Raw genomic sequence first — 26,268 nt, 5'->3', positions numbered from 1 at the left:
TGTGTAGGTTTAATGTCCAAGAATATGAAGGAGAGGGTGCACTTATTATTTGGTGATTTTATTCATTTTCATTCTTTCATTTATAAATTTCTTCTTGCCACGTATTGTTCTATGTGCTATGGATACTGCAGTAAAAAAGACTAACAAGATTCCTAGCCCACAGATTTTATAGTCTAAGGAGGGCATAAAGACAGGTAAAGAGAAGCAACTAACAACTAAGTGAATATGATGAAAAGAGATAATAAATTACATTAATAATGAAACTGGATGATATGATGGACAGAGACTGGTTGAGGGGTATAGTAGGTTGAATAGTCTGAGAAGACCTCTGTGGTGATGTGACAAATACATAAATGAATGATTGAATGAATGAATGGGGATGATAGAAATATAAATAAATAATAAAAGGTTGTTGTTGTTATGTGCCGTTGAGTCACTCCCGACTCATAGCGACCCTTCCTTGGGTTTCCAAGGCAGTATCACCATGGAAGTAGATTGTCCACCCTTCCTTCTGAGGAGTGGCTGTTGAGTTTGAACCACCAGCCTTCTGGTCAGCAGTCAAGTGCCTTAGGCACTATGCTACCAGAGTTCCTTAATAAAAGGTAGCATGTGATAAATGTTATGTAGGGTTTCAAATAAAGTGTTCTGTTAGCATAAAAGAAAAAGTTACATAAAACTGGAAAGAATAAAACACTCCTTACAGTTCCATAGAGTTTTGATAGATGAAGATAGTGGGGTAAGGATATTCTTGAAAATAATATGAATAAGAGGGAAAGCAAAAGGGACCAACTGTCATGTCCAGCCAAGGGTATAAAGAACTAGAAGACGAAACAAAGGGAGACAGCTGTTCAGGAACAGAGGGAACAGATGGTGGACACATCATGGAAGGGTGGTGCTGAATACCATGAAACGGTATAAATTTAAGAAAGAAATTGTTCCTTATATCACAAAATTTTTATGCTATTTTTTAAATTAAACTTCTAATGGATTTTGTGTGTGTGTGCATGCACCTGTGGCATTTCAGATAGAGTGGAGAAGTACACCTTATTAAGGGCATCTTTTGTTGCAGGAAAATATATGTATCTGCTTGGATCTACATTAACTTCATTTATCTAGATCCTAACCACCTACATAGATCCTGGAAACCTGATATATACTGCACTACAATCTGGTCTAAAATAGGGAACTTTGACATTGGCTTCACGAGTCTTTGTTATCCTGGAATTATCTGTGTGTTGAAAAGGGTCCCATTATATCAGCTGTCCAGTAAGAGGTCATCTCATTATAGGACCTCTTTTGCCCCTTCCCTATGTGGTGTGAGTTCTGAGACAATTCTTTAGTTTTACACATTTGGGTAAGTTTAGTCCCACTCAATTTTAATTACTAAGTGTAATACATCCTTTCTATATAAATTATTTTTAGCACATAAGGTTGCTACCTATTTTATATGCATAGATTAATAATATAATTAAATGATATAAACCAAAAAACCAAACCTTTGCCATCGAGTCAATTCTGACTCATAGCCACCCTACAGGACAGAACAGAACTGCCCCATAGGGTTCCCAAGGCTGTAAATTTTTACGGAAGCAGACTGCCACATCTTTACGCCAAGGAGCAGCTGGTGCATTCAAATCACTGACCTTTTGGTTATCAGCTGAGCACTCAATTACTGAACTACCAGGGTTCCCTCTAACTAAATGATATAGCCAAGTCAATATTAGTGTTTAACAATATTTCATTGTTTCATTTCTGCATAAGGCACTCTGGTGGCACAGTGGTTAAAGCATTGGGATGCTTGCTAACCAAAAGGACAGCTGTTTGAACCCACCAACCGCTCCATGGGAGAAAGATGAGGCAGTCTGTTTCTGTAGTGTTATATATCCTTGGAAACCTTATGGGGCAGTTCTACTGTAGGCTATAGGGTCACTATCGGTTGGAGTCAACTCCATGGCAGCAGATTTGGTTTCTTGCTTTTTCACTGCTGCATAATCTGTTTTATAAGCATTAATGTACACAAATCACTTACAGTGGACACTAATTCACCACATCTTCTACATAGATAGGGTTACAGTATTGGAATAAACCATGTAATTTTCACTGTGTTTAATTTTGAATGCCTTGTGTTTATCCACTTTTATAATTATTTATTAACTTTCCCACTATAGTTATCTGCATTCTGTGTTAACACAAGAGAAATATTTGAGAATGGACAAAACAGGACCATTTTACTCGATCAGAACTCTGGAACCTAACTTAGCTCACGTTTCAACACAGTATGCTAAATGTTTGGGAGCTCCACTGGTGAAGGACAATATAATCTTATGGACCATTTTATTGGATCAAGTAATTTAGACTAAATTGGAGGGCATGAGGAATATGAAGCTCAAAAGTGTATAGTGCCATCAGAAAATGCTTATTACTCAAGGGTTGCAACCCAGTGGTCTAAGGAAGGAAATACAAAATTTGAGAAGATATTACAAAACAAACATGGCATTTATATGGCACTACAACATCTAATAGGCATGAAATCATTTAACATTAATGTATTAAAATGTTTCATAAGAGTTGAGACTAGGTCTGTCTTCTTAGCCACTGAATCTCTAGCATAGTAACTGTCAGCTTGAATGCTTCAGTAAATATTTACTGAATGAATAAAAAAACAATTTGGGCATTTCTTCCTCCAAACATATGAAAATTTGCCTCTTCCAAGGACCACATCCATAATTTATAATAAACACTAAAAATACATATAATTTATAATACAAAAATTCCCTTTCAAATAATAAAATGCATCCATTTTGTTATTCAGAGAGCTTGAGTTAGTCTAAAAAATACTTAAAATTTTGGAGTTAAAAATAGTAGTACTGAAAAAAGGCCTAAACGAATTAAAATTTGGCAATGTGGGTTGCATAGGTTTTTTTTGTAATCAAATATTGCTAGGCTCAAATTTCAGCTCTACATCTTGTTAACTATATGAGTTTGGATGAGTTACTTAACCTTTGTGTGTGTCACTTCCCTTCTGTGTTAGAACCTTGTGAAGATTTAATGGACTAACATATGCAGTGCTTTGTGCCTACTTGGCTGAAGGTGCTCGTTTCTGAAATTTCAGAGCTGTACGTGATATAGTAGCTATGAAGGAGGGAGAGAGCAGAGCTGTATGCACAAAGAGTGACCGTCTACTCTGCTAAAGATTTATAAACTTGGAAATCCTATGGAGCAGTTCTACTCTGTCCTTTCTTGTTGCCATGAGTCGGAATTGACTTGGTGGCTACAATAATCTAAATAATCTTCTCAGGGCAGAGATCATATTTTATTTATTCCTAGAACCTAGCACAGTGCCTCATAACAGAAAACATTTAATAAATAAGTGTGGGTTGAAGTAATAAAGAAATACAAATATTTAAGCAACTATTTAGTCACTATTGTTCATATTACTATATATAGTTTGTAACTGAGGTATATGCAGATGCATACCAAACACGATCATTTAAAGTACAGTAGTAGAACATTTTCCATCATTGTAGTAATTTGTAAGTCCTTTGATTATTCAAGACTTTTCCATGTTGATTAAGGAGTCACATAGGATATTGAGCTCAATACATATTGAGTTCAATACATACCTACATATTGCATTTTACACAAAGCCACATTCTAATTCAGCTACATAGTGATTTTTTTTTACCATTAAGCACCATTTTTTCTCATTCACTTTCATTAACAAAATTCATCTTATAAAAAGTAGATAATTGGTTTTGAAATTTTCAGAAGAAAAATGCTAAAGTACTTTGTATTTGGTAATCATGAAAAGGCACCAATAATGAAGAAGAAGGGATTTGTTTTTAATAAAAATATTTTATACATTTACCTGAAGGTTCTCACATGGCAAACATTAGAATATACAACACCAAAACATATGTGATATACTTAAATGTATATCAGCAGACTTTAAATATTCCAGGTTATGTGAAAGTAATTTATACTTCTAAATAATTTTTGCCTATAAATTAATTTTATCAAAAGCATCTTCTATAATCAAAGATAATAACCTTTACCATTTTCTGCATATCTGAGAAGTGTGTTACATTTTCTGGATTTGGTTTCCAATGTGTAACAGATATTTCTATGCTAATGGAATTAAAAAGCTATTCCAAACAGATTATAATAGGCTATGCCAATTGTCAAATATGAAATGATACTTGGAACCAAAGCTTAAATAAAAAATTATCTTCAATTATATCTTTACTGGCAGACCAAAATTTGACACAAAAATCCAATTACTATCAGGAGAAAATCATTCCTACTGTAAACAAGTATAAATTTGGGTTGAGTTCCAAGATATATTATTCTCCTTGAGATTATTCTAGATTTTCACACATTATCCTACTTACAAGTACATACACTATTTTAGTCTCATGCTTGGCATAACGCTACATGCTGTAGAAATACAATGTAATATTTTCATAGTACACACCTTATTTTCCACGTTTGACTTAAATAAATTTTTTTAAAAAGCACATTTAAAAATTAAGTTCCATAAAATTACAGCTTTCTTTGTCAAAAATAATAAAAGTCAAAAGTTTGGGCAAATAACATCGTAAAACCAGTTTGAAATGGAAATATCCTTTCTTTTTCTTTTCCTCATGTATTCCTTCTAGTTAGCAGTCACATGCCTTAGGCACTATGCCAGCAGAGCTCCAATCATATATTCCTTGCTGTATTTAAAAACAAGCACTTAGTTTTACAATCTTTTTCACATTATTCATTAATTATAGCTATATAGATAACTATAAGAATAGCAAGATTTGATATACCCATTGGACTATTTTGGAAACAGCTGAATGGCACATAAACACAAATTTGAATCACAGCTTTTTTCTCTTCCAAGTTAGAGAATATTGGTCCTGCGGGGGCAAGAGGAAGGAGATAAGAATAGGTACATAAAAGCTCACGGAAAATATGTTCCTCTGAGAACTTTAACATTTGACTTACAGTGTGTATAATTTGTTATACAGAATTTAAAACATCTTTGAATCCTGTACATGATTCATAATGAGTTTTCCTTTTAGCTCACTGGTAAGCAAGTAAGGGCTTAACTACAAATCTAGTATTTGTTTTGGCATAATTTTCATTAAAGGGCCTAAAAGTCTCAAAACATACCAGATCTTCAACTTTTTATTTCTTAAATTATGAAAATTATGCACATTTCAAAAGAGAACTTTCATTACCTTGTGTACTCTTAAAAGTTAATTTACCTTAAGACACTTGCCAAAGATTTTTTCCTCCTACAGTAGTATTGTATAAAATAGATAGCTGCTAATACAGAAATTAAGATTCATGGATAATTTTTTTCAGTTTTAAATTTTGGTTCCATGCTTTTTCCTTCAAACTTTTATTACCTGCCTCATGAATAAATGTTGTTGTTGTTGTTGTTATGTGCCGTCGAGTCAGCTCTGACTCATAGCGACCCCTCCTTGGGTTTCCAAGGCAGTATCACTACGGAAGTAGGATTGCCCAACCTTCCTTCCGAGGAGTGGCTGGTGGGTTTGAACCGCCAGCCGTCTGGTTAGCAGGCAAGTGTCTTAGCCACTATGCTACCAGAGCTCCCCATGAATAAATGAGTAGCTAATAAATACTAACAGAAAGCTTGCACACATGTACCAGTTATGACTTTATATTGTTCTCCTTCATTTAAGATGGTTACATTTATTGAAATGAAAAATTAACATGGCAGAATTGAAAAAAGTCAAAATATCATGATGCTGTATAATGATCAATTTCCAGGCACTTTACTACCTGAAAAAGACTGAGAATCATTGTGTTAGCATCTGTTATGGCTATGTCTAAATATGCAAATAAAATCCCAAGCCACTAACAACTGATCATTTCAGTTTTTTCTGCCCTATCAATATGGTGGAATAGGCAGTAGATTCAAGTGTCACGCCTGGGTTTTGTGCTTCCAAGTTCCAAAACACACAAACAGATAAAAATTATTTTATATATTCTATACAGATTCTTTCTTATTATTAATAACAAATATTAAATTCACCTAACCCAGTGAATTGCCCTTCTGATTGCTGATGCCTTAGAGATACATTAGTATTGAATATGAGCACAGAATTGATGAAAGATTTGCTAACTTCCTTGGCTCAATTTTAGCCATAGACCAGTGATATTCCCACGTTGCACTTACACTACTGTGACTTTGAAATTTCCTATTTTCTTCTATAGCACTGCAATTTCAAAAATGTGGTGGACTCCTCCTTTGGGCACAAAACAAGCTCAGTATCTCTGGATAGAAGTTGTAAGAGATATTGCTGCCAAGTAAAATAATAGGCTGGGAAACATTGTTTGGATACTCCTTTTCTGTATTGGCAATTCTCTTCTTAAAATTTAAGAAATATGTAAGGTGTCTGTTAAAATTAACATGCTGTGCCTGTATTAAGATGCTGAAAGTCTAAAATTAAATAATATGGCATTTTATACATGTATAGCCATGCTTCTTTCTTTCAACCACTGCCATACAGTGTTTTTTTTTTTTTTTATATATATTGAAATTATTTATCAAACTGCTCCTATTTTGTGTAGATGTTTAGCTGGCTACTAGCAATGATGAACATGAATTCTAGTTACCAAACCATCAATAGACTGAATTGTTAATCAAACTTCTAATTTTATACACCTGGTGGTACTCAAATGTTCCTCTTAAATTGTTTCATTCTCAGGATATGCTCCATGTTTGTTAAGAACTTCAGACATCACATACACATAGCAAATATTCATCATGAATTCACTTTAAAAATCCTGTTATGCAGGTGAATTAGGTTTCCAGTAGGAATTAGTATAAGCCATAATGACTAATCTTTACGTAATCCATTGTTTATTTTCTTCTGAAAATTCAGATCATATACTTCCTTGAAGCTAAAATTATATAAAACATTTCTTGCTGCTTTTTTTCCCTGTGCTTAGTTTAACACAATGCATGCACTGTAACAGTGTCTCTGTGTTTCTTAAAGCCTTTACCTAAAAATTAACTTTCAAAATATGTCAAAAGAAATTAGGATGTCTCATCTTCATTTTTGATTGTTTTCAGTACTGAGTCTTCTCCCAGAATTTTACATAGTTCATTGAGTCTCAGCTGCATTTTGGGAACTCCCGCTAGCTGAGATTCCAGCTTTTGTTTTTCTTCACTCAGTGTTAAACGGATAGCAGTATCCAACTGTTCAAAGCGCCACCCTCCTTCACCATCAAACTGTAATAAATGAGTGTGATATTTCCTGCATAAATAAAATAAAATAATATCATTAGTAATAATTGTGAAAAGCCATTCCAATTATGGGTTTATCATTTTAATTTATACCTAAAGAAAAATTTTAAGTAAGGTGCCTATTTTACATTTGATTTTCAAGGATCCCATAAGATGTTAAATATTGTGATTATTTTTTAAACCTAAAAGTCATTAATCTAATCTCTAGGTGATTCTTATTGATCATATTAAATTTATTTCTTATTCTGATGGATGTTGTTGTTGTTGTTAGGTGCCATCGAGTCATCTCTGACTCATAGTGACCCTACACATAGGGTCAAACAAAACACTGCCCAGTCTTGTGCCAGCCTCACAATCCTTGCTATACCTGAGCCCACTGTTGCAGCCGCTCTGTCTATCCATCTCAATGAGGGCCTTCCCCTTCTTTGTTAACCCTCCACTTTACCAAGCATGATATCCTTCTCCAGGGAGCGGTCCCCTTCTGACAACATGACCAAAGTAGGTGAGACAAAGTATGGCCATTCTCGCTTCCAAGGAGCATTCTGGCTGCACTTCTTCCAAGATAGATTTGTTAGTACTTTTAGCAGACAATGGGACTCTTAGCATTCTTTTCCAACAACACAACTCAAAAGCATCAACTCTTCTTCAATCTTCCTTATTCATTGCTCAGCTCTAACATGCATAAGAGGTGATTGAAAATACATGGCTCGGGTTAGGTCCACCTTAGTCTTCAAGGAGACAGCTTTGCTCTTCATCATTTGAAAGAGGTCTTTTGCAGCAGATTTACCCAAGGCAATACGTCGTCTGACGTCTTGACTGCTGCTTCCATTGGTGTTGATTGTAGAACCAAGTAATATGAAAGGCTTGACAACTTCAATCTTTTCTGCGTTCACTGTGAAGCTGTTAATCGGACCAGTTGTTTTTAATTTTTTTTTTTTTTTTTAAGAACTACTTGATAGAAATCTTTTAACAAACCTTCTTATAATATAATTTCTTTTGTCATGGTCCAGATTCCTAATTAGGAACTTCAGAGAGGTACAGAAATTATTTTCCTGATGAGACAGGAGATAATCCATCTTTTCTTAAAAGGAATCTGAGATCACCAGTCTCTGGGATTTGTAGTGATATGTTGAGAGAGTAAAGCTGGGAGAGCTGGTCCCTCATAGGTGAACCACCTACATTTTGTCACTATTCTGAACTGACCTGTGTTCTTAGGTTTCCTGTCTTTCCTGTATAGCTGTTCTCTCCTCCTTTCAAGCATTATTTACTATGATCAGTGGACTTTTTAACTTTTTATTGTGATTTGGGTGAAAGTTTACAGGACAAATTGGTTTTTCATTCACCAATTCATACACATTCTGTTTTGTGACACTGATTGCAATCCCCACAATGTAACAGAACTCTTCCCACTTACTCCCTGTGTTCATGGTTTTCCATTCATCCTTCTCTCCTGTCCCTTAAAGCTTTCTGAGCTTTATCCCTGGGCAAATCCTGCCCTTTTGATCTTGTACAATTCAAAGGAGTTTGTACCTCCCTGGTGTTACTGTTCACCTTTTGGGCCCACAATATTGTTCTCCTTACGGGCTTGGCTGAAAGTTGAGCCATGTGGGTGTGTTCAGTTCTAGGCTTGAAGTGTCTAAAGGCCATAGTCTGAGCGGTTCTACCAGTCTCTATTTGACTAGCAAGTCTGGTCTTTATTACTGTGTGTTCCACACTTTTCTTCCACTCTATCCAGGACCTCCTATTGTGATTCCTTTTAAGAGAGGTCAGCAGTGGTAGCTGGGCACCAGCTAGTAGTTCCAGTCTCAGGGTGGTGAAGGCTGGTGCCATTAGTCCTTTCAACTAACCATTTCCTTATGTCATTGATTTTCTTCATTCTCTTTGCTATGGACAAGGAGAAATGGATAGTTGCAATAGCTGCTCAGAAGTTTTTAAGACCTTAGTTGCTACTCACCAAAGCAGGATACAGAACATTGTCTTTTTGGACTATGTTACGGCAATTGACCTTGATCTCTCCCAAGACAATGGTCTTGAGCCCCTAGGCCCAGTGACTCAAGGTCCTCAAGGAGTTTTGTTATGGCTAAGAAGTTTTCAAAACTTTGCACCCTGTATGCTCTACTATATCCATGGTCTATTTGCAGCACATATACATATGTATAATTATCCTTTGTCAAACCTATATAGATTCGTGGGTGTAGTCTCATTTGCCTTCCCACAGCTGTTCAGCTTGCATGTCTTTCTATATATCCACTCATGGATTATTGTTATTACTGTTACTGCAGGAATGTGTATGTAATAGTATTTACTTTCGTTGCTCTTAACTCTTGTGTCTTCCTTTGCCTGATCATTTTGTGCTAACCTCTCCCTTATTGCATATTGCATTTTCCTTCACCCAAGTTAACACACATCTACTTTTTAGTTTGTAATTTACCCTCCCTTTCCATCCCACCCCTGGTAACTTTTTTCTGTCTTTCTATGTGTAAACCTTTTCCTGCTTTTTTATAATAGTAGTCTTATACAATATTTGTCTTTCTGTGATTGACTAATTTCACTCAGCATAATGTTCTCTAGGTTCACCCATGTTATTAGCTGTCTCACAAATTTGTCATTATTCTTTACCACTGCATAGTATTCCACTGTGTATGTGCCATAATTTGTTTATCCATTTATCCATTAATGGGTACTTAGGATGTTTCCTTTTTTGCTATTGTAAATAATGCTGTGATGAACATGATTGTGCATCTATCTGTTCATGTCACAGCTCTTATTTCTCTAGGGTGTATACCTAGTAGTGGGATTGCTGGATCACATGGTATGTCTATATACAACTTTTTAAGGAAGCACCACAATATTTTCCACTGTGGCTGCACCATTTTATAGTCCCACCAGCAGTGTATGAGGATTCCAGTCTTTTGCTACCCTCACCAGCATCTATTGTTTTCTGTTTTTTTAATTTTAATTTAGCTATTAATGCTAGGGTGAGATGATATCTCAATGTTGTTTTGATTTCACCTCTCTAATGGCTAATGATCACCAGCATTTCTTCATGTGTTTGCTGGCTGCCTGAATGTCTTTGGTGAAGTGCCTGCTCATGTCCTCTGCCCATATTTTAACTGGATTGTCTTTCTGTTGTTGAGATGCTAAAGTTTTCTATAAATTTTAGAGATTAATCTCTTCTTGTCTGGTATGTTGTTGTCAAAATTTTCTTCCCAGTCTGTAGGTTCTCTTTTTACTCTTCTGATGAAGTCTGATGATGTGTATAAATGTTTTTTAGGCAATCCCAGTTGTCCAGTTTGTCTTCTGTTGTTTGTGTGTCTTTAACTATGTTTGATAGTGGGTTAATGCCATGTATTAGGGCCCCTACATTTGCTCCCCATCCTTTTTTAATGATCTTTCTGAGTTTCAGGTTTTACATTTAGGTCTTTGATCCACCTTGAGTTAGTGTTTGTATATGGTGAGAGATATGTACCCTGTTTCATTTTTCTGCAAATGGATGTTCAGCTTTCCCAACAGCATTTGTTAGAGACTCTCTTCCACATTTAATGATGCTTTGTCAAGGATTAGCTGTCCATATGCGGATAAATTTAATTTTGGGTTCTCAATTCTGTTCCATTGTCTATGTGTCTCTGTTATTGTATCAATACCAGGCAATACTGACTACGATGATATAGTAGGTTTTGAGATCAGGGAGTGTGAGGTATCCTACTTTGTTATTTTTTAGTAGTGTTTTGATTATCTGGGGTGTTATTTCCTTTCTATATGAAATTAGTGATTAGTTTTTCCATCTCTTTAAAGAATGATGGTGGAGTCTGGATCAGGATTGCATTGTATCTGTAAATTGCTTTAGGTAGTATTGATATTTTTATAATGTTAAGTCTTCCTATCCATGACCATGGCATGTTTTTCCATTTAAGTAAGCCTTTTTTTGTTTTTTGTAAGAGTGTTTTCTGGTTCTCTTTGTATAGGTCTTCTGGGTCTCTGGTTGGTTTATGATTAAGTACATTATCTTTTGGGTGGCTATTGTATATGGTATTGTTTCCTCATTTCCTTTTCAGAATATTCTTTGTTAGTGTAGAAAACTGTATGTTGATCTTGTCCCCTGCCTCTTTGCTAGAGCCGTCTATTAATTTCAGTATTTTTTTTTGTTGTTGTTGAGTCTCTGGGGTCCTCAAGGATCACATCATCTGCAAACAGAGTTTTATCTCTTCTTTACCAATTTGGATGTCTTTTATTTCCCTTTCTTGCTTTATGGCTCTGGTAGGACTTGCAATGCAATATTGAATACAAGTGATGATAAAGGGCATCCCTTTCTTGTTCCTACTTGCAATGGGAATGTTTTCAGTCTCTCTCCATTAAGAATAAAGTTGGCCATGGTTTTGTGTATATGCCTTTAATTATGTTGAGCAATTTTCCTTATATTCCTATTTTGATGAGTGTTATTATTAAGAATTATTAAAAATAGGAGCTCTGGTAGCATAGTGCCTAAGGCACTTGACTACTAACCAGAAGGCTGGTGGTTCAAACACACCAGCCACTCCTTGGAAGGAAGATGGGGCAATCTACTTTCGTGCTGATTCTGCCGCGGAAACCCAAGGAGGGGTTGCTATGAGTTGGGTCCGACTTGACGGCACATAACAACAACAACATTATTAAGAATGGGTGTTAGATTCTGTCAAATGCCTTTTTCTGCACTGATTGATATAATCATGTTGTTCTTTTACTTTAATTATGTGGTGGAGTGTGCTGATTGTTTTTCTAATGCTGAACCACTCTTACTTACCTGAACCCCACTTGCTCATTTTTTTTTTTTATGTGTTATTGGATTCTATGGGAGTTCTGGTAGCATAGTGCCTAAGGCACTTGACTGTTAACCAGAAGGCTGGCAGTTCAAACCCACTAGCCACTCCTTGGAAGGAAGGTTGGGCAATCTACTTCCGTAGTGATACTGCCTCAGAAACCCAAGGACGGGTCGCTATGAGTCGGGTCCCACTCGATGGCACATAACAACAACAACATTGGATTCTATTGGCTAGGATTCTGTTAAAAATTTTTACATTTATGTTCATGAGGGTTATTGGTGTATAATTTTCTTTTTTAGTGGTGTCTGGCTGGTTTTGGTATCAGGGTTATGCTTGTTTCAAATGAGTTTGGGATTATTCCATCTTATTTTACTTTCTAGAATAGTTTGAGTAGAATTTGGTAGAATTTACCAGTGAAGCTATCTGGACCAGGACTTTTTTTTTTTTTTTTTCCTGGGAGCTTATTTCTAACTAGTTCAATTTCTTTTTTTAAGATGGGTCTGTTCAGTTTTTCTACTTCAGATTGTGTAAGTCTGGGTAGGTAATATGCTTCTAGAAATTTTTCCATTTCTTCTAGGTTTTCGAATTTGTTGGCATACAGTTCTTCCTAGTATTCTGTTATCTTTTTTAATGTCAGTTGGCTCTGTTGTGACATTGCCTGCTTTATTTCTTATTCATGTCATTTGAATCTCTTCCTTCTTTTCCTTTGTAAATTTTGCCAGTTGTTTGTCAATTTTGTTAATCCTTTCATAGAACTTTTAGTCTTGTTGATTCTTTTTATTGTTTTTTCTGTTTCATTTATTTCTGGCCAAATTTTTATTATTTCCTTTCTTCTACTTAGTGTAGGGTTTTTTTCTTTTTCTTTTTTTTTTAACTGCCCTTTTTCTAATAGTTGCAGATGCTGGGCTATGGCATTCTTGATTTTAGTTCTTTCTTTTTGATGCTTGCATTTAGTGCTATAAATTATCCTCTGAGCACTGCTTTTGCTGTGTTCCAAAGATCTGATATGCTGTGTTTCCATTTTCATTGTTTTTAAGAAATTTTTCTTCTCATTTTTTATGTCTTCTCTTACCTATTAGTTTTTAAGCAGGATATTATTCAGTTTCCATGTATTTGACTTCTTCCTCTTGATCTTCCTGTTGTTGATTTCTAATTTTATAATGTTGTGATCTGAGAAGATGTTTTGTAGTATTTTGATGTTTTTAAATGTTCTGAGGCTTGCTTTGTGGCTTAACATATGGGCTATTCTGGCATAAGTTCCACGTGCACTGTAAAAGAATGTACATTGTGCTGTTGTTGGGTGGAGTGTTCCATATACATCTATGAGGTCTAGCTGGTTGTGTTGTTTCGAACTTCTGTATGTTTGTTGAGTTTCTTTCTAGTTGTTCTGTTCTTCACTGACAGTAGTATGTTAAAGTCTCCTTCTATTATCATAGAGTTGTCTGTTTCTCTTTTCAATTCTGTTAAAGTCTGATTTATATATTTTAGGGGTCTTTAATTGTGTGTGTAGATATTAATTATGGTTATATTCTCTTGTTAGATTGATCCTTTAATCACTATATAATGATCTCCCTTGTCTCTTTTGCTGGAAGTTTACTTTGCCAGCAATTAACATTGCCACTCCTCCTTTTTTTCGCTCCAGTTTGTTTGATATATGTTTTCCTATCCTTTGATTTTCAGCTTATTTGTGTCTTGTAGAAAACATATTGATGGGTCCTGTTTTCTTACCCATTCTGGTACTCTTTCTCACTGCACTGGTGCATTTCAACAATTAATATGCAGAATAATTATGAATAGCTATTAATTCATTGCTGTCATTTTGCTGTGATGTGTGTGTGTGCTGTTGACTGTTTCTTTGCTCTCTCTATTTTTCTTTGGCGAATTAATTTTGTTTAGAGATTTTCTTATCATTTCCTTCATTGCTGTGGTTTTAGTGCTTACTGAGTCTTAATGATTTTTTTCTTTTTTATTGTGATGAGAAAGTTTAATAATTTTCTTTGAGGTTACCTTATAATTTATTGTAATTCCCAAGCATGAAACAGTCAGTTATATATTCATAATGTCTTGACTTCCTCTTCCTTTGAAAATTCTGTAACTACACCATTTATTCCCTATTTTGTTTTGTAGTTGTCATTGTTTACTAATTGACCTACCTTTTTCCCTATTTTCAGTCTTGTAGCTTTATTTTATTATTGATATTTCTATATCTGGGTTTATTTCTGGGTAATGTTGTTATGTTTTAATCTTAGGTTGCTCTCTTTCATTGTTGTTCTCTGTTGGAAGGACTTCTTTTGAATTTCTTGGGAGGTTGGTCTAGTTTTCATAAATTTCCTTATTTTCTGTTAATCTGGAAATGTCCTAATTTTGCCATCATTTCTGAGGGACAATTTCGCTGGATATATAATTCTTGGTTGGAAATTATTTTCTCTCAGAGTTTTATATATGTCTTCCCATTGTCTACAAGGTTTACCTGAGAAATCAGAGCTTGGTCTTACTGGTTCTCCTTTGTAGGTTTTTCTCAAGCTGCTTTCAGGATTCCTTTTTTGTCTTTGGTTTTAGAAAGTTTGATTATGATATGTCCTTGTGATTTTCTTTTGGGATCTATCTTATTTGGGGTTTGCTGAACATCTTGAATCCATGTCTTCACATCTTTGATGCTGTTAAGGAAGTTTTATTTCAACAAATCTTCAAAAATTTTCTTGGTGCTTTTTTGATCTCTTTCTGTTCCAGAATTTTGATCACATGTAAGTTATTTTTCTTAATGGTGTCCCACATAGTTAGTAGACTTCATTTCTTTTTGTCCTTTTATCTGACTGTTCCTCTAACAGATTAGTATGAAGAGATTTGCCTTTAATTTTGCTAATTCTATCTTCCATTGATTCAGTGCTATGCCTTGGCCCATCCAGTGCATTCTATCTCTGAGATTTCAGTATTAATCTTTTGGAGTTCTATTGGCTGTTTTTGTATGGTTTCTAAATTCTCATTTATGTTGTCAATCTGTTCTTGTATTTTTTTTCCCCCTGAATTCTTCCAGAGTACTGTCTGTGTTTTCCTTGACTTTTGGTCTGTAATTTCCTTAATCTCTTTCTTAATCTGTCATAGGGACCTAATTAAAATTATTCTGAATTTCTTATCAGCTAGTTCCAATACCATTTCTTCCTCTAGAAGATATTCTGGTTCTGTATTTTTGTCACTTGCTTGAGCTATCTTGCCCTGTTTTTTTGAGTGTGATCTGAAGTTGTCTGTAGTCTCCAAGACATTGTGGTGTTATTTTATTCATTTGTTGATTGTATACTGGTTTATTTCATCTGCTTTTTGTTTGTTTTAATATGTCCCAGAAACAGGGCAAGTGTGCTATTCTGGTTGCTATTTTGGCAACTAGGGTGCTCACAACCTTTCTATGGGTGGACTGGGTAGGAGGTGGGACTGTGGGTTTGAGTTTCTGATCACTGGTCATGTGGAGCAGCTGAGGGCAGGCTGGACAGGTGTTGACCTCCATCTGCCATCAATCCGGTGCTGTTGGAGAGGGTGGTGGTACTTGGCCTGTTGGTGGGGTAGGAGGTGTGGTGAGTAGGGCTGGGAGGGTCCCTAGCTCCCAAAGGCCGGAGCACAAAAGAAATTTACAAGAAAAAAAAATGGGGGAGGGGAAGAGGGAAGACTTAAGAATAAAGAAAAACAGAAAAGAGAGAGAGAAGGAAAGAAAATGATAGAGTACTGATAGTATAGTATTGGTGTAACTGCTAGCCACCAAACAGCTGTGGTGGGAAGCTGTGTTTGCTCTGTGGGAGCATGCACCACTGAACACTGAGGTGTAGGGACAGGTGCTGAACACAGAAATGTAGGGCATCCATTCTGCAGGATCAAAAAAAAGGTGGGGTAGGGAAGAAAAACAAAGGGGTTAATAAGGAAGAATGAAGAAGAAAGAAAAGAGAGAGAGAGAAAAAGCAGCATAGTACTGGCTCACGAACTAGCTGCCAAAAATGGCTACAGTGGGAATGTAGCACTTGCCAGTCAGGAGCATGCACCACCAACTGTGGAGGAATAGAGGCAGGTGCTGCTGACTGTGAAGGTGGTGGGGAATGAGGTGCTTACTTCATAGAACCAGAAAAAAAAAAAAGGCAAAGAAGGAAAAAAAAAAAAACAAACCTAGGGGGAGGGAGAGGGAAGAACTAAGAAGAAAGAAAACAAAACATGGCACCATTGGTAGTGGTGGGAGGGGGGGTTGACCAGTCACTGAGTGGGTGCTGTGGGGGTCTGCACCACTAGTCACTGATAGGTTGTGCAAGGTAAGGGGGTAGATCACACCTCTCTGGTCTTCTATCAGTGATGTGGGTATTGGTACAGTGCTGGTAGAGTGGAGTTGGCTATCTGGTTCCTGTTCTGATCAGAATGTGGCTTGCAATGATTCAAAATGTTCATGCTGTGCTGGGCCAGTTGGCAATTCACAATTCCATATGCATCTTTGTTAATTGTGTTCATTCAGTATCTTCCTCCAATCTGCATTTGATCTACTTCTTTATTCTCTCCTTTGAAGTTCTGGGATCCAGGATTGTCATCCACACATTTCATTTGGTTTCTCAGGTCATTGTTGTAGAGGGGCTGGATACTATATCTGCCTAGTCTGCAATCTTGTATCTCCCCCTCAATGGGCCTTTTAGCAGCTTATCCTTCCTTTTTAAAACTGAGATATTATTCACATACTGTAAAATTTATATTTTTAAAGTGTGTGATTCATTGGTTTTTATCATATTCACAAGACTGTGCAACAATCGCAACTGATTCCAGATTTTTCTTTACCCCCAAAATAAACCACATATCTATTAGCAGTCACTCCTTATACCCTTTCCCCTAGCTCTGGCAACTGCTAGTATCTTTTGATTCTTGGTTTTCAGGTTAACAGGCACTGTTAAATATTGATATTGATGATATTAAGGGAAGACAGGGAGTAAATCTCCCACTATTAAAAATACTGAAAAACTACAGACAAAGGTCAGGAAGATCAACTGTAGGACAAAGAACTATGTTTGGCCTTTTTTTCTGGTTTCTGAAAACAACTCAGCAATCAAGTGCCCTTTGTTTTATAAAATAGCCAGTAAACACTTAAACATTGTAAATGGTGATGCAATTATTGGTCTCCACTAGTCTGGCACAAAGAAGAGTGAAGAAAATGCAAGTCATTTGGAAACAATTAGTCCAAAGCTATGATGGACCACAAGACCTCAGCCTTCATAACCCTGAGACCAGAAGAATTAGATAGTGCCTGGCTACCAATGCCAACTACTCAGAAAGGGATCAAAATTCAAGATCTTGGATAGAGTAGGAGGAAAAATATGAAACAAAATTCAAACACACAAAAATGACCAGAATTACTGGTTGGATAGAGATTGGTAGAAGCCCTGAAACTGTGGCCCTGGGTTACTCTTTGGGACTAAAAATGGACTCACTTCTGTGGATTGGCTCTTAGCTCAACAGTAGAAAGACCTATAAGCAGAACACCTACCCTAGGGAGATGCATCCACCTGTCCTAGGAAGATGCACCCCTTAGATCAATCAGCCATGAGACATCAGAGAGGCAGCATTCACATAGAGGGAAAGCTGGACAGCCAGGAATGCATAGATAAGAAGGGGACAGGGAAGGGGTAGTCACAAGGAGGAGAGGGGAGGAGATCTTTTTATGGTTGGGAGATTGTAATTGGGGCCATGAAATCAAATGTCCATAAACTGGTGAGAGCAAAACAAATCTGCTTTGTAAATCTGCACCCAAATCACAATAAATTTTCTTTCTTTTTAAAAAAAGAAATAAACAGACTCAAAGCAGGAATATATATCAGGAAAATGAAAGAAATGGAAGTATGGAAATGGCTTAGAAGAAATAATGTTTTGTTTAAAGACAGTTTGATTCATTCTCTGGGCAACAAATAAGTATATTTACCACCTAAATAACAAAACAAAGTAGATGTGGCTGAATAAACCATGGCCGTTCCATTTCTAAAATTCAGTAGGTCTTACCCTTGGGCAGATGAGGGTATAGAAAAATACACTGGGAAAATTAAACTGACTTCCTGTTATAGATTAAATCATGTCTCCCAAAAATGTGTGTTGTAAATCCTAACCTCCATGCCTATGGTTATCATCCTACTTGGGAATGAGTGGCAAGATTCGTGTAGAATGTATCTAGGGTCAATCTCTTTTCCATAAAAGAGGGTGAAAATGTGTAAATGAGTAGAGGCTGCACAGATCCTAGACTGGTAACAGGACTCAGGAAGGGAAAGTGGCATGATGTAGTTAATCATGAATAATGACTGATTCATACATATGCATTAGGACTTGGAGCTTTCCCTTTCAGAGCTTCCTGGAGTGGTAAGAACACCCTAATATAAGAGAGGGTGGCACATCCGTGGGGACATTGGAAGCCTTGTGCTGAGAACACTTCCAAACCTTGTCCGATGAGTTTCTTTGCTTGTAACCTTTCTGGTTATAACTGTGTATGTGAATTTAAAAACTTGAGGTACTAGCATAACTGGAATAGGTTGACTCAGGTCTAAATTTAAAACTTCATTAGGATCAAACTGCAGTCTGACCTACAAACTTCTGATTTTGCTGAAAAGACAATTCAATCTTTTTGTCAAAGTTTAATTGCTGGTAAACCAATGAAGACAAGAGTCAGGATTTCTGGGTTAGATCATTGTTAAAAGTGCCTGTTTAGAATGTTTACTCAGCTTGGTCTAAAAGAATGCCTTTCTCAAGCACGTCCTCTGTTGTTGTTATGTGCCGTCAAGTCGGACAGACTTATAGTGACCCCTCCTTGGGTTTCCAAGGCAGTATCGCTACAGAAGTAGATTACCCAACCTTTCTTCCAAGGAGTGGCTGGTGGGTTTGAACCACCGACCTTCTGGTTAGCAGTCAAGTGCCTTAGGCACTACGCTAACAGAGTTCTCAGCACGTCCTCTAGAGGTTAGGAATTAGGATTAAAACTGAAAACGTAAGACAGAGCCTTTGAGTACCTCAATTACTCTGTAACTAGAATGAACCAAATACCAATAACCAAGTCTCAGTCCTGATTTCCTGACTCCCTCAAATGCAACTTTATTTTTAATCACTGAGATCTTTTGCTCAATTTCTGCTGACTCTTTATAAATTTGTAATTAAGGTAAAGACTAATCTTCTTACCTTAAGATAAAGGTAGACTACAGAAGTGACAGAAAATTAGTTCAAGGCAGAATCTTTTGTTAAACAACTCTCAGGACTGTGACCACCTCAGAACGTAACAAATTGGGTTAGTAATGTTAAGAAAAGTTTCAAGTTTGTAGTTTAAGAAACTATAAATTTTGCCATGCCTCTTCCCTCTCTTTGTGCCTACCTTTGACCTGATAAAAATTGCCCACTTCCTGCCATTTAGAGCTCAATGCACTACTCTACCTGAATACTGGTATGTCTCTCCTTTTCATGAAATGTTTTTATTGCTTCAATAAACCTTTTTGTTTTTATTTCTAGCAGAGCATAAGTCTGGTGTTTCAATATGACAATAAATATGTAACTCTAAGCATAGGTAATAGTCTCTGTGAATAGCTATTTTGGAGAATTAATGAAGCCACAGGGGCAATAAGACTTTGACTTAATTTGGAATGGCTGATTCAGAGGAGGTCCGTGCAGGTAGTCATAGTTCCAGAGTCCCAACTCATGAAGACCCAGTTCTGGGTGGCTGGGTGACACAGAAAGGCTACACAGGCAGTTGATGAAGGACAGAGTCCCTCTAGCTTTGACCTAGTTCCAGAGGGCTCGAGGAACAGAGGGAGGCTGGCTGGTATGAAGTGCAGATTCCTAAGGCTATAGCTAGTATCTGATGACTTGGCCCCAGGTAGCGAGGGATGATTTGACCTGGCTCAGGGTGGCTGGGGATGAATTCTGATCTGAGTGGTTAGGATGAGAGAGGGTTTGCCATAGAAGTAGCTTGCAAATGAGGAATGGAGATGTCGGAAGGTGATGCCTGAGTTACTTCCAGAATTAAATTTATCACGATCCTTGCCATGCAGTTATTGATAAAGGTGTGGCTGCCCACCATCTCCTTTTGTAGTACTGTTAGTGACAGCACATTAATTGCATTTTAGGTTCCTGAGCTTTTAAAAAAAAAGCCTGACCTCCCCATAGGCAGACCTTATCGAAACTAAACAGAAAAACAATGCATTTCTATGCCAAGAAAAAATATAAAAATCTGAAAATACTATCAAAATATTAGAACCGAATCAAAAGTAACAGGCAAAAGAAGAATGGTTATAAATAAGAAAGAAATAATGGTAAAGAAAATTTCATTTGTTCTATTTCAACTTTTCTTGGGCTCTCCTAGCCTTGGATCTACAACCAGGAGCAATTTTCAAACACGTGAGATCAGATCTTGGGCAAGTTCTGTTCTCAGTGTATAATGAAGATTTGGCTCAGCACTCTGGTCCTACAACATTATTTGATTTTCTAGATGGGAGGAAGAAGCTGTGTAGGTGTTTCATGCCCTGAGATTCAAAGGTGTGTTCTATATAATGTTACAGGGCTATCCTAGAGAAGTGTGAAAGAAACTGCTATTTTCACTGAGGCATATTGGAGGTCATCTGTAGACTCCATTCACAAACAGGATAGAGCACAGGATGGTGGTAATTATTAAGCTATATTTCTATCTAGAAATCAAATAATTTCATAAGCTTCCAAAATTTTGATCTCTTCATATACTGGTATTGATTTTATTTTTTACAATCAACAATTCCTCATTTGTTGTTACAGAGAAAAACACATCTCTTCTCAGTTCTGAATATTTTTCAGGGAAAAAAAGAACTTCATCTAGGGAGGAAAGATGATCAGAAATGACAGATTTCTACAACCTAAAATGGTTAAAACTAATTCAAAAGCAGAAACAACCTGAGTTTTAGTTTTACAGAGAGATGTATTATGGATAGCTACAATTAAAATATGGTTTTGTTTCAAGAGATAACATTACAGATATTACTTGCTTTAAAAAACAATTGAGAAAAACAAAGGTTGAATATGCTTTAAAAGTCTATTTAGGAAACTTGAGTAAGGAACTAAATGACAAGATACCATAGTGAATCCATTGAGAAAAGTCAGATAAACATCAGGACTAAGAGATCACTCTTTTTTGCCAACACTCAGCATATGATCAATTAGGAAGTGAGTCTGAAAATTACAGGTTCACACCAGGAAGACCTCAAGAGTTCTTTTGGCCTGGTTCTCTGTCATCCCTGATTCAAAGGATTTATAGGCAAATGTCACAATTGTCTCAAAGATCCAGGTCCTGTTGGTCTTCTCTAGGGAAGAGTCAGGGGAAGAGTCAGAGGAATCAGATTCATTGACATGGACCCTAACTCATCCTGGACTAGATCCAGACTGCTTCTGGAGAGATTAGCAAATCAGGGTCTTACTGGTCCAGATATCACAGAATTCTTAATGAAAGAGAGACAAATCACAGTGTTCTGTAAATAGGGTCACTTCATAAAATGCTCATTTTTTAGGTTAACTTTGTGAGGAAAAAAAAAATTTCTGAAAAAGCTGAATGCTGGAATGGAATATGAACATCAGTTATTATCCTCTCAGTGGAAGTGGAATTCAAGCAGAAAAGCCAAAAAAATCTTTGAACAATATAAGACTGATCTGAATTGAATACTAACTTTATCCACAACTATAAAGTAAACATTCTCTATAAGGTATAAAGTCTAGAAGGGCTTTAAAAATCAACTCAAAGCATGTCACTTAGTTTAAGTCTGAAGTCATGTACTTGCTGACAGCTTTGGCATCACATTTGATCTGCCACCTGACACAGAATGCTGTAACTAGAGAGACAGGAGTCTTGCCAGACCCCTTGAGAAAGAGGAGGCCAAAGCAACTACAGCCAACTATAGTTACTAGCATGTCAAAGGAAAATAAGATTTTGTCGACAAAACAGAAGGTAATGTGAATGAAAAAGTATTTTCTAAGTTTATTCATGATATACAGTATGAGTTCCTTATAACAAATAGAGAATTATACAGCAGTGTAGAGTGTGTGATCATGGGAAACTGCTTAACTTCTAAATTTTCTAGTTCTCAGTGTCTTCCTAAGTAACACTCTAACATGGGGAATATTAGACTACTTACACTTCATAAAGTTGTTATGAAGCTTAAAAAAAGTTGAACCTGGAACAGAATAGGTGCTAAATCCACATTAGCAACTATTATTATGATAATGAATCAATGAAAAAAGTAGAGAAATGGCAAAAACATTGTTATTTATTTAAAAGGGGAAATCCCATTAGGTTTATTTATAAAATATTTTGGGTCATTGCTCCCAAAAATAAAACAACAAAAAATAAATTTCCCATGTTTTTTTCGAACTTAACCATTCAGGGAGTAACAATTTGTATTCCTGCCCCCCCCCATCCTAGGATTTAAAAGAATGGACTAAAAGAACGATGCAAAAATATATAAATACATCCTTTCCCAATAGACACTATAGAATTGTTATCATGAATATTTTCAGTTTAAAAAAAAACTGAATTATTCTACTTATTTTCAGAATTATTGGAAAGTGATTATAATTAACAAATAATACATTAATATTATATTTGGTTTCATTATCTAGCCTATTAGTGAGCAGTTTAAGAGAAATATAGGTAGGAAATCAGTGAAATGTCATATGCTTTGCTATAGAAAGTTTAGCAAAGCTGTTACCTATCCCAAATCAGTGAGCACTGGAAATACTTACCAAAGAGAAGGCCTGTGTGTTATGGACAGTAAGGAAATTCCTGCTCCTTTCGCAGCCTGAAATATCTTTCCTTCTACATCAATGCTGACAGCACTGGTACATTCATCTAGCAATGCATATTTTGGTCTTTAAAAAAATAAACACAAATAAATTAATGATTTTGCTGCTTACATGATAAATCTTTCTTTGGATGAAATGAGTTGCAATGTTACTAACTTTAAAAAAGCAAAAGAGAAATTCATTATTAAAGGTTGTAAGTGTTAGCAATGAATTTCTCTTTTGCTTTTGTGAAGTGTTAAAGCAAAAAAAAGTAGTCATTTTCTGTTTTGGAAAAGAATAAAACATACTTCTTACATTTAAATTCCCTGAACAGATTTTCTGATCTGTTCACAGTAAAATAAGCATTATTGTTAAGTGGATTGATGAAGCATAAATATGAGGCATAGGAAAGATGTTGCAGGTCACTGAATGCATTTTCTGTAGAAGGTAGCTCATTCTTGGTAACAAGTTTCTAATTTCATGAAAAATACATTACAATAGCTAGTTATCAAACATGCCACAGCCCTATCAGCAAAGATTTAATGACAAGATTGGTTTATTAAGAAAGTAAGTTCTAAAGTCCTACTAATGGAATTCTATTGTTATAAGACTGTAAGAGCAAGTATGCCTAACCTTACAAATTTCCAGTAGGCATTTAATCTTGTAGCACTGAGACCATGCTTCAGAATCAAATTCTTAGAAAAAAGTGGGTGAATAGTTATTAGATTGCACTCAACAAATTTTCTCCCCCACTTTGGAAACTGTCTATTTTCAGAGGCACCCTATCACTTGTCTGTATTTCCTTCTCTTTATCCAACACCCTTTCATCTTACCCTTCTGCCCTTATCTCCCACCCACCCCTTTTTCTATCTTCAACCAAGCCTGTTTGGACTTTAGGTGTATCTTCAGTCCTCACAACCTAAGCATTTGGCTGCTAACTGAAACCCACTCAACAGCTCCATGGGAAAAAGACCTGGCAATCTGCTTCTGCAAATATTACACCCTAGAAAACCTTACGGAGAGTTTTATTTTGCCACATGGGGTTTCTATGAGTCAAAAATCAACTTGAAGGCACCCAACAACAACAACCTGATTTAGCTTTGCTATAGGAGCTCTGGTAGCATAGTGGCTAAAAAGCACTTGACTGCTAACCAGAAGGCTGGTGGTTCAAACCCACCAGCCACTCCTCGGAAGGAAGGTTGGGCAGTCCTACTTCCGTAGGGATACTGCCTTGGAAACCCAAGGAGGGGTCGCTATGAGTCAGGGCCGACTCGATGGCACATAACAACAACAACAACATAGGTGCTCTAGGAGCTCTGGTAGCATAGTGGCTAAGGCACTTGACTGTTAACCAGAAGGCTGTCAGTTCAAACCCACCAGCTGCTCCTTGGAAGGAAGGTTGGGCAATCTACTTCAGTCATGATATTGCCTCGGAAACCCAAGGAGGGCTCTCTATGAGTAAGGTCTGACTCGATGAAACATAACAACAACAACATTGAAATCAAAGGTTAACTCCTACACTGTCATGTACTATTTCTTTCAAGGTTAAAGATCAGTATCACATATTTGCCAGAACAATTTCAATTTTTAAAAATGAATGACAAGGCAATGAAAAAAGATTAAATCTGTAGACATTTCTCATTTGGCATAAATAATTATTCAGCATTAGAAGTTGTTTCCCAAGACAGATTTACCTATTAATAGAATCATGTTACCTAACCTAGGGTGGGTAAAACAAAAAACAAAAACAAAAACAAAAAATAACCCAAAGTCACTGCCATTGAGTCGATTTGACTCATAGTGGCCCCTCCTTGGGTTTCCAAGGCAGTATCTCCATGGAAGTAGATTCCCCAATCTTCCTTCCAAGAAGAGTCTGGTGGGTTTGAACCACCAGCCTTCTAGTTAGCAGTCAAATGCCTTAGGCACTATGCCACCAAGGTTGTCAAGGCTAATCGATACAGGAATAATGGCAACTTTCTAACACCCATATGACTCTAGTATCTGTTCTCTATTCAGAGAACTAAAGCAGTACCTCATGATCCCCTTAATAACATCAACGGAAATTGTTTGTTTGTGGGTTTTGGTTGCTTGTTCTGATATCAAGCATTACTTTGTCTCAGACTTGATTACAATTTTGTAGATGATTTTTTTTTTCAAGTGAAAAATAGGGGAAAAAACAAGGAAGTACAATAAAGAGAGGTTTGAAATAAATTTTCATTTTGTATACAGTTCTTTCCAGTAACTAAGCTATTTATTGAATCCTACCTATTTTGCAGAGACGCCATTTTAGAATTAGAAAAAAATCTATCTTACACTCTGTTGTCATAGCAACCTCTAGACTAGCAGATGTAAGACAGATCTCACATTTTTGTTTCCTGGGCAGGATTGGGGTGTGTGTGTGTATTTAAATATATTAAGCAATAGCTGGAATCTGAAACTAATCACTAAATAAAACATATGATAATATTGTTTCTCAGATTTTATTTCATTTCTCCTTTGGTGGATCATCAGTAGAGTGGGCCTTGTGAAGGCCCTAAGCCATCCTCCTTAAGGAAGGATCATTCTTTAAATATTAACATTACCAACATTTCAAAAAATAGTATCTTATGATGATATTTAATACTCTTTACAAAAGTTCTCATTTTAGCTACCTCAAATCTTTAGCAGTATAGTTCAAACCTTGTTGTTAATTTAATCATTTGTGAATAACACAAGGTAGTTTCTTACTATCATATTTTTCCTTCACTGGGTTTAATATTTCTAATTCCATTTATCTTTTCTCAATAGACTGTTTTCCAACTACTTGCTCATCTTCATTGATCTTTCTATGGTTCACTTAATTTTCTTTCACTGATTTATAAAGAACTACTTTCTTATAACCTGATCTTTATTCAATTTCATATTTAAAATATTTCAGATACATAAATAGCTATTTTATGTTACAAGTATTTGGAATCTTTTCGAATTGCTTCTTACTCTCTATTACAAGGTTTATTTTATTAAAACACTGACAATGAGAAATTTATGGTCACATTTTACATTCTACCATATTGCATTTCACCAACTATGCTGGAGATCATATTACTGAATGTTTATGGACAAGATTCAAACAGAATCAAGGTTATAGTGGTAACAGCTGGTCATAAATGTCAAGCTATAAAGTTTACCCTTGAATCTTACCACAGCACTAGAGAAAGGGCATTCCAAAACACAATTCACTAAAAATTTTGAGTTAACACAATTTGATTCATATTTTTTTTTAGTTCACTATATTGTTAAACTAACCACATACATTATTACAAATAACAAGTTATTAATACAACAAAATAAATTGTTGATTAAAAAATCTCAATTACACAGAAAAAAATATACATTGCATGATCCTATTTATGTGAAGTTGTGAAAAAGGCAAAACTAATT

At 36.0% G+C, this 26,268-nt stretch overlaps 1 protein-coding gene across 1 annotated transcript in view; it reads right to left on the bottom strand.

Annotated features, from left to right (window-relative positions):
* Positions 1-7,057: 7,057 nt before the first annotated feature.
* Positions 7,058-26,268, bottom strand: part of ABCD2 (ATP binding cassette subfamily D member 2) — an 88,174-nt gene continuing 68,963 nt past the window's right edge. Inside the window, exons 9-10 of the mRNA XM_007943154.1 lie at positions 22,810-22,935; positions 7,058-7,277 (exon numbers count right to left, since the gene is read on the bottom strand). Coding sequence (XP_007941345.1) covers positions 7,058-7,277; positions 22,810-22,935 — 346 coding nt within the window. The remainder of the gene's footprint in view (positions 7,278-22,809; positions 22,936-26,268) is intronic.

The sequence above is a fragment of the Orycteropus afer genome, unplaced genomic scaffold (genome assembly GCF_000298275.1).
Source record: "Orycteropus afer afer isolate SDZICR_OR568_19922 unplaced genomic scaffold, OryAfe1.0 scaffold00100, whole genome shotgun sequence".
Classification (NCBI taxonomy): domain Eukaryota; kingdom Metazoa; phylum Chordata; class Mammalia; order Tubulidentata; family Orycteropodidae; genus Orycteropus; species Orycteropus afer.
This window is presented reverse-complemented; position numbering and strand designations above follow the sequence as displayed.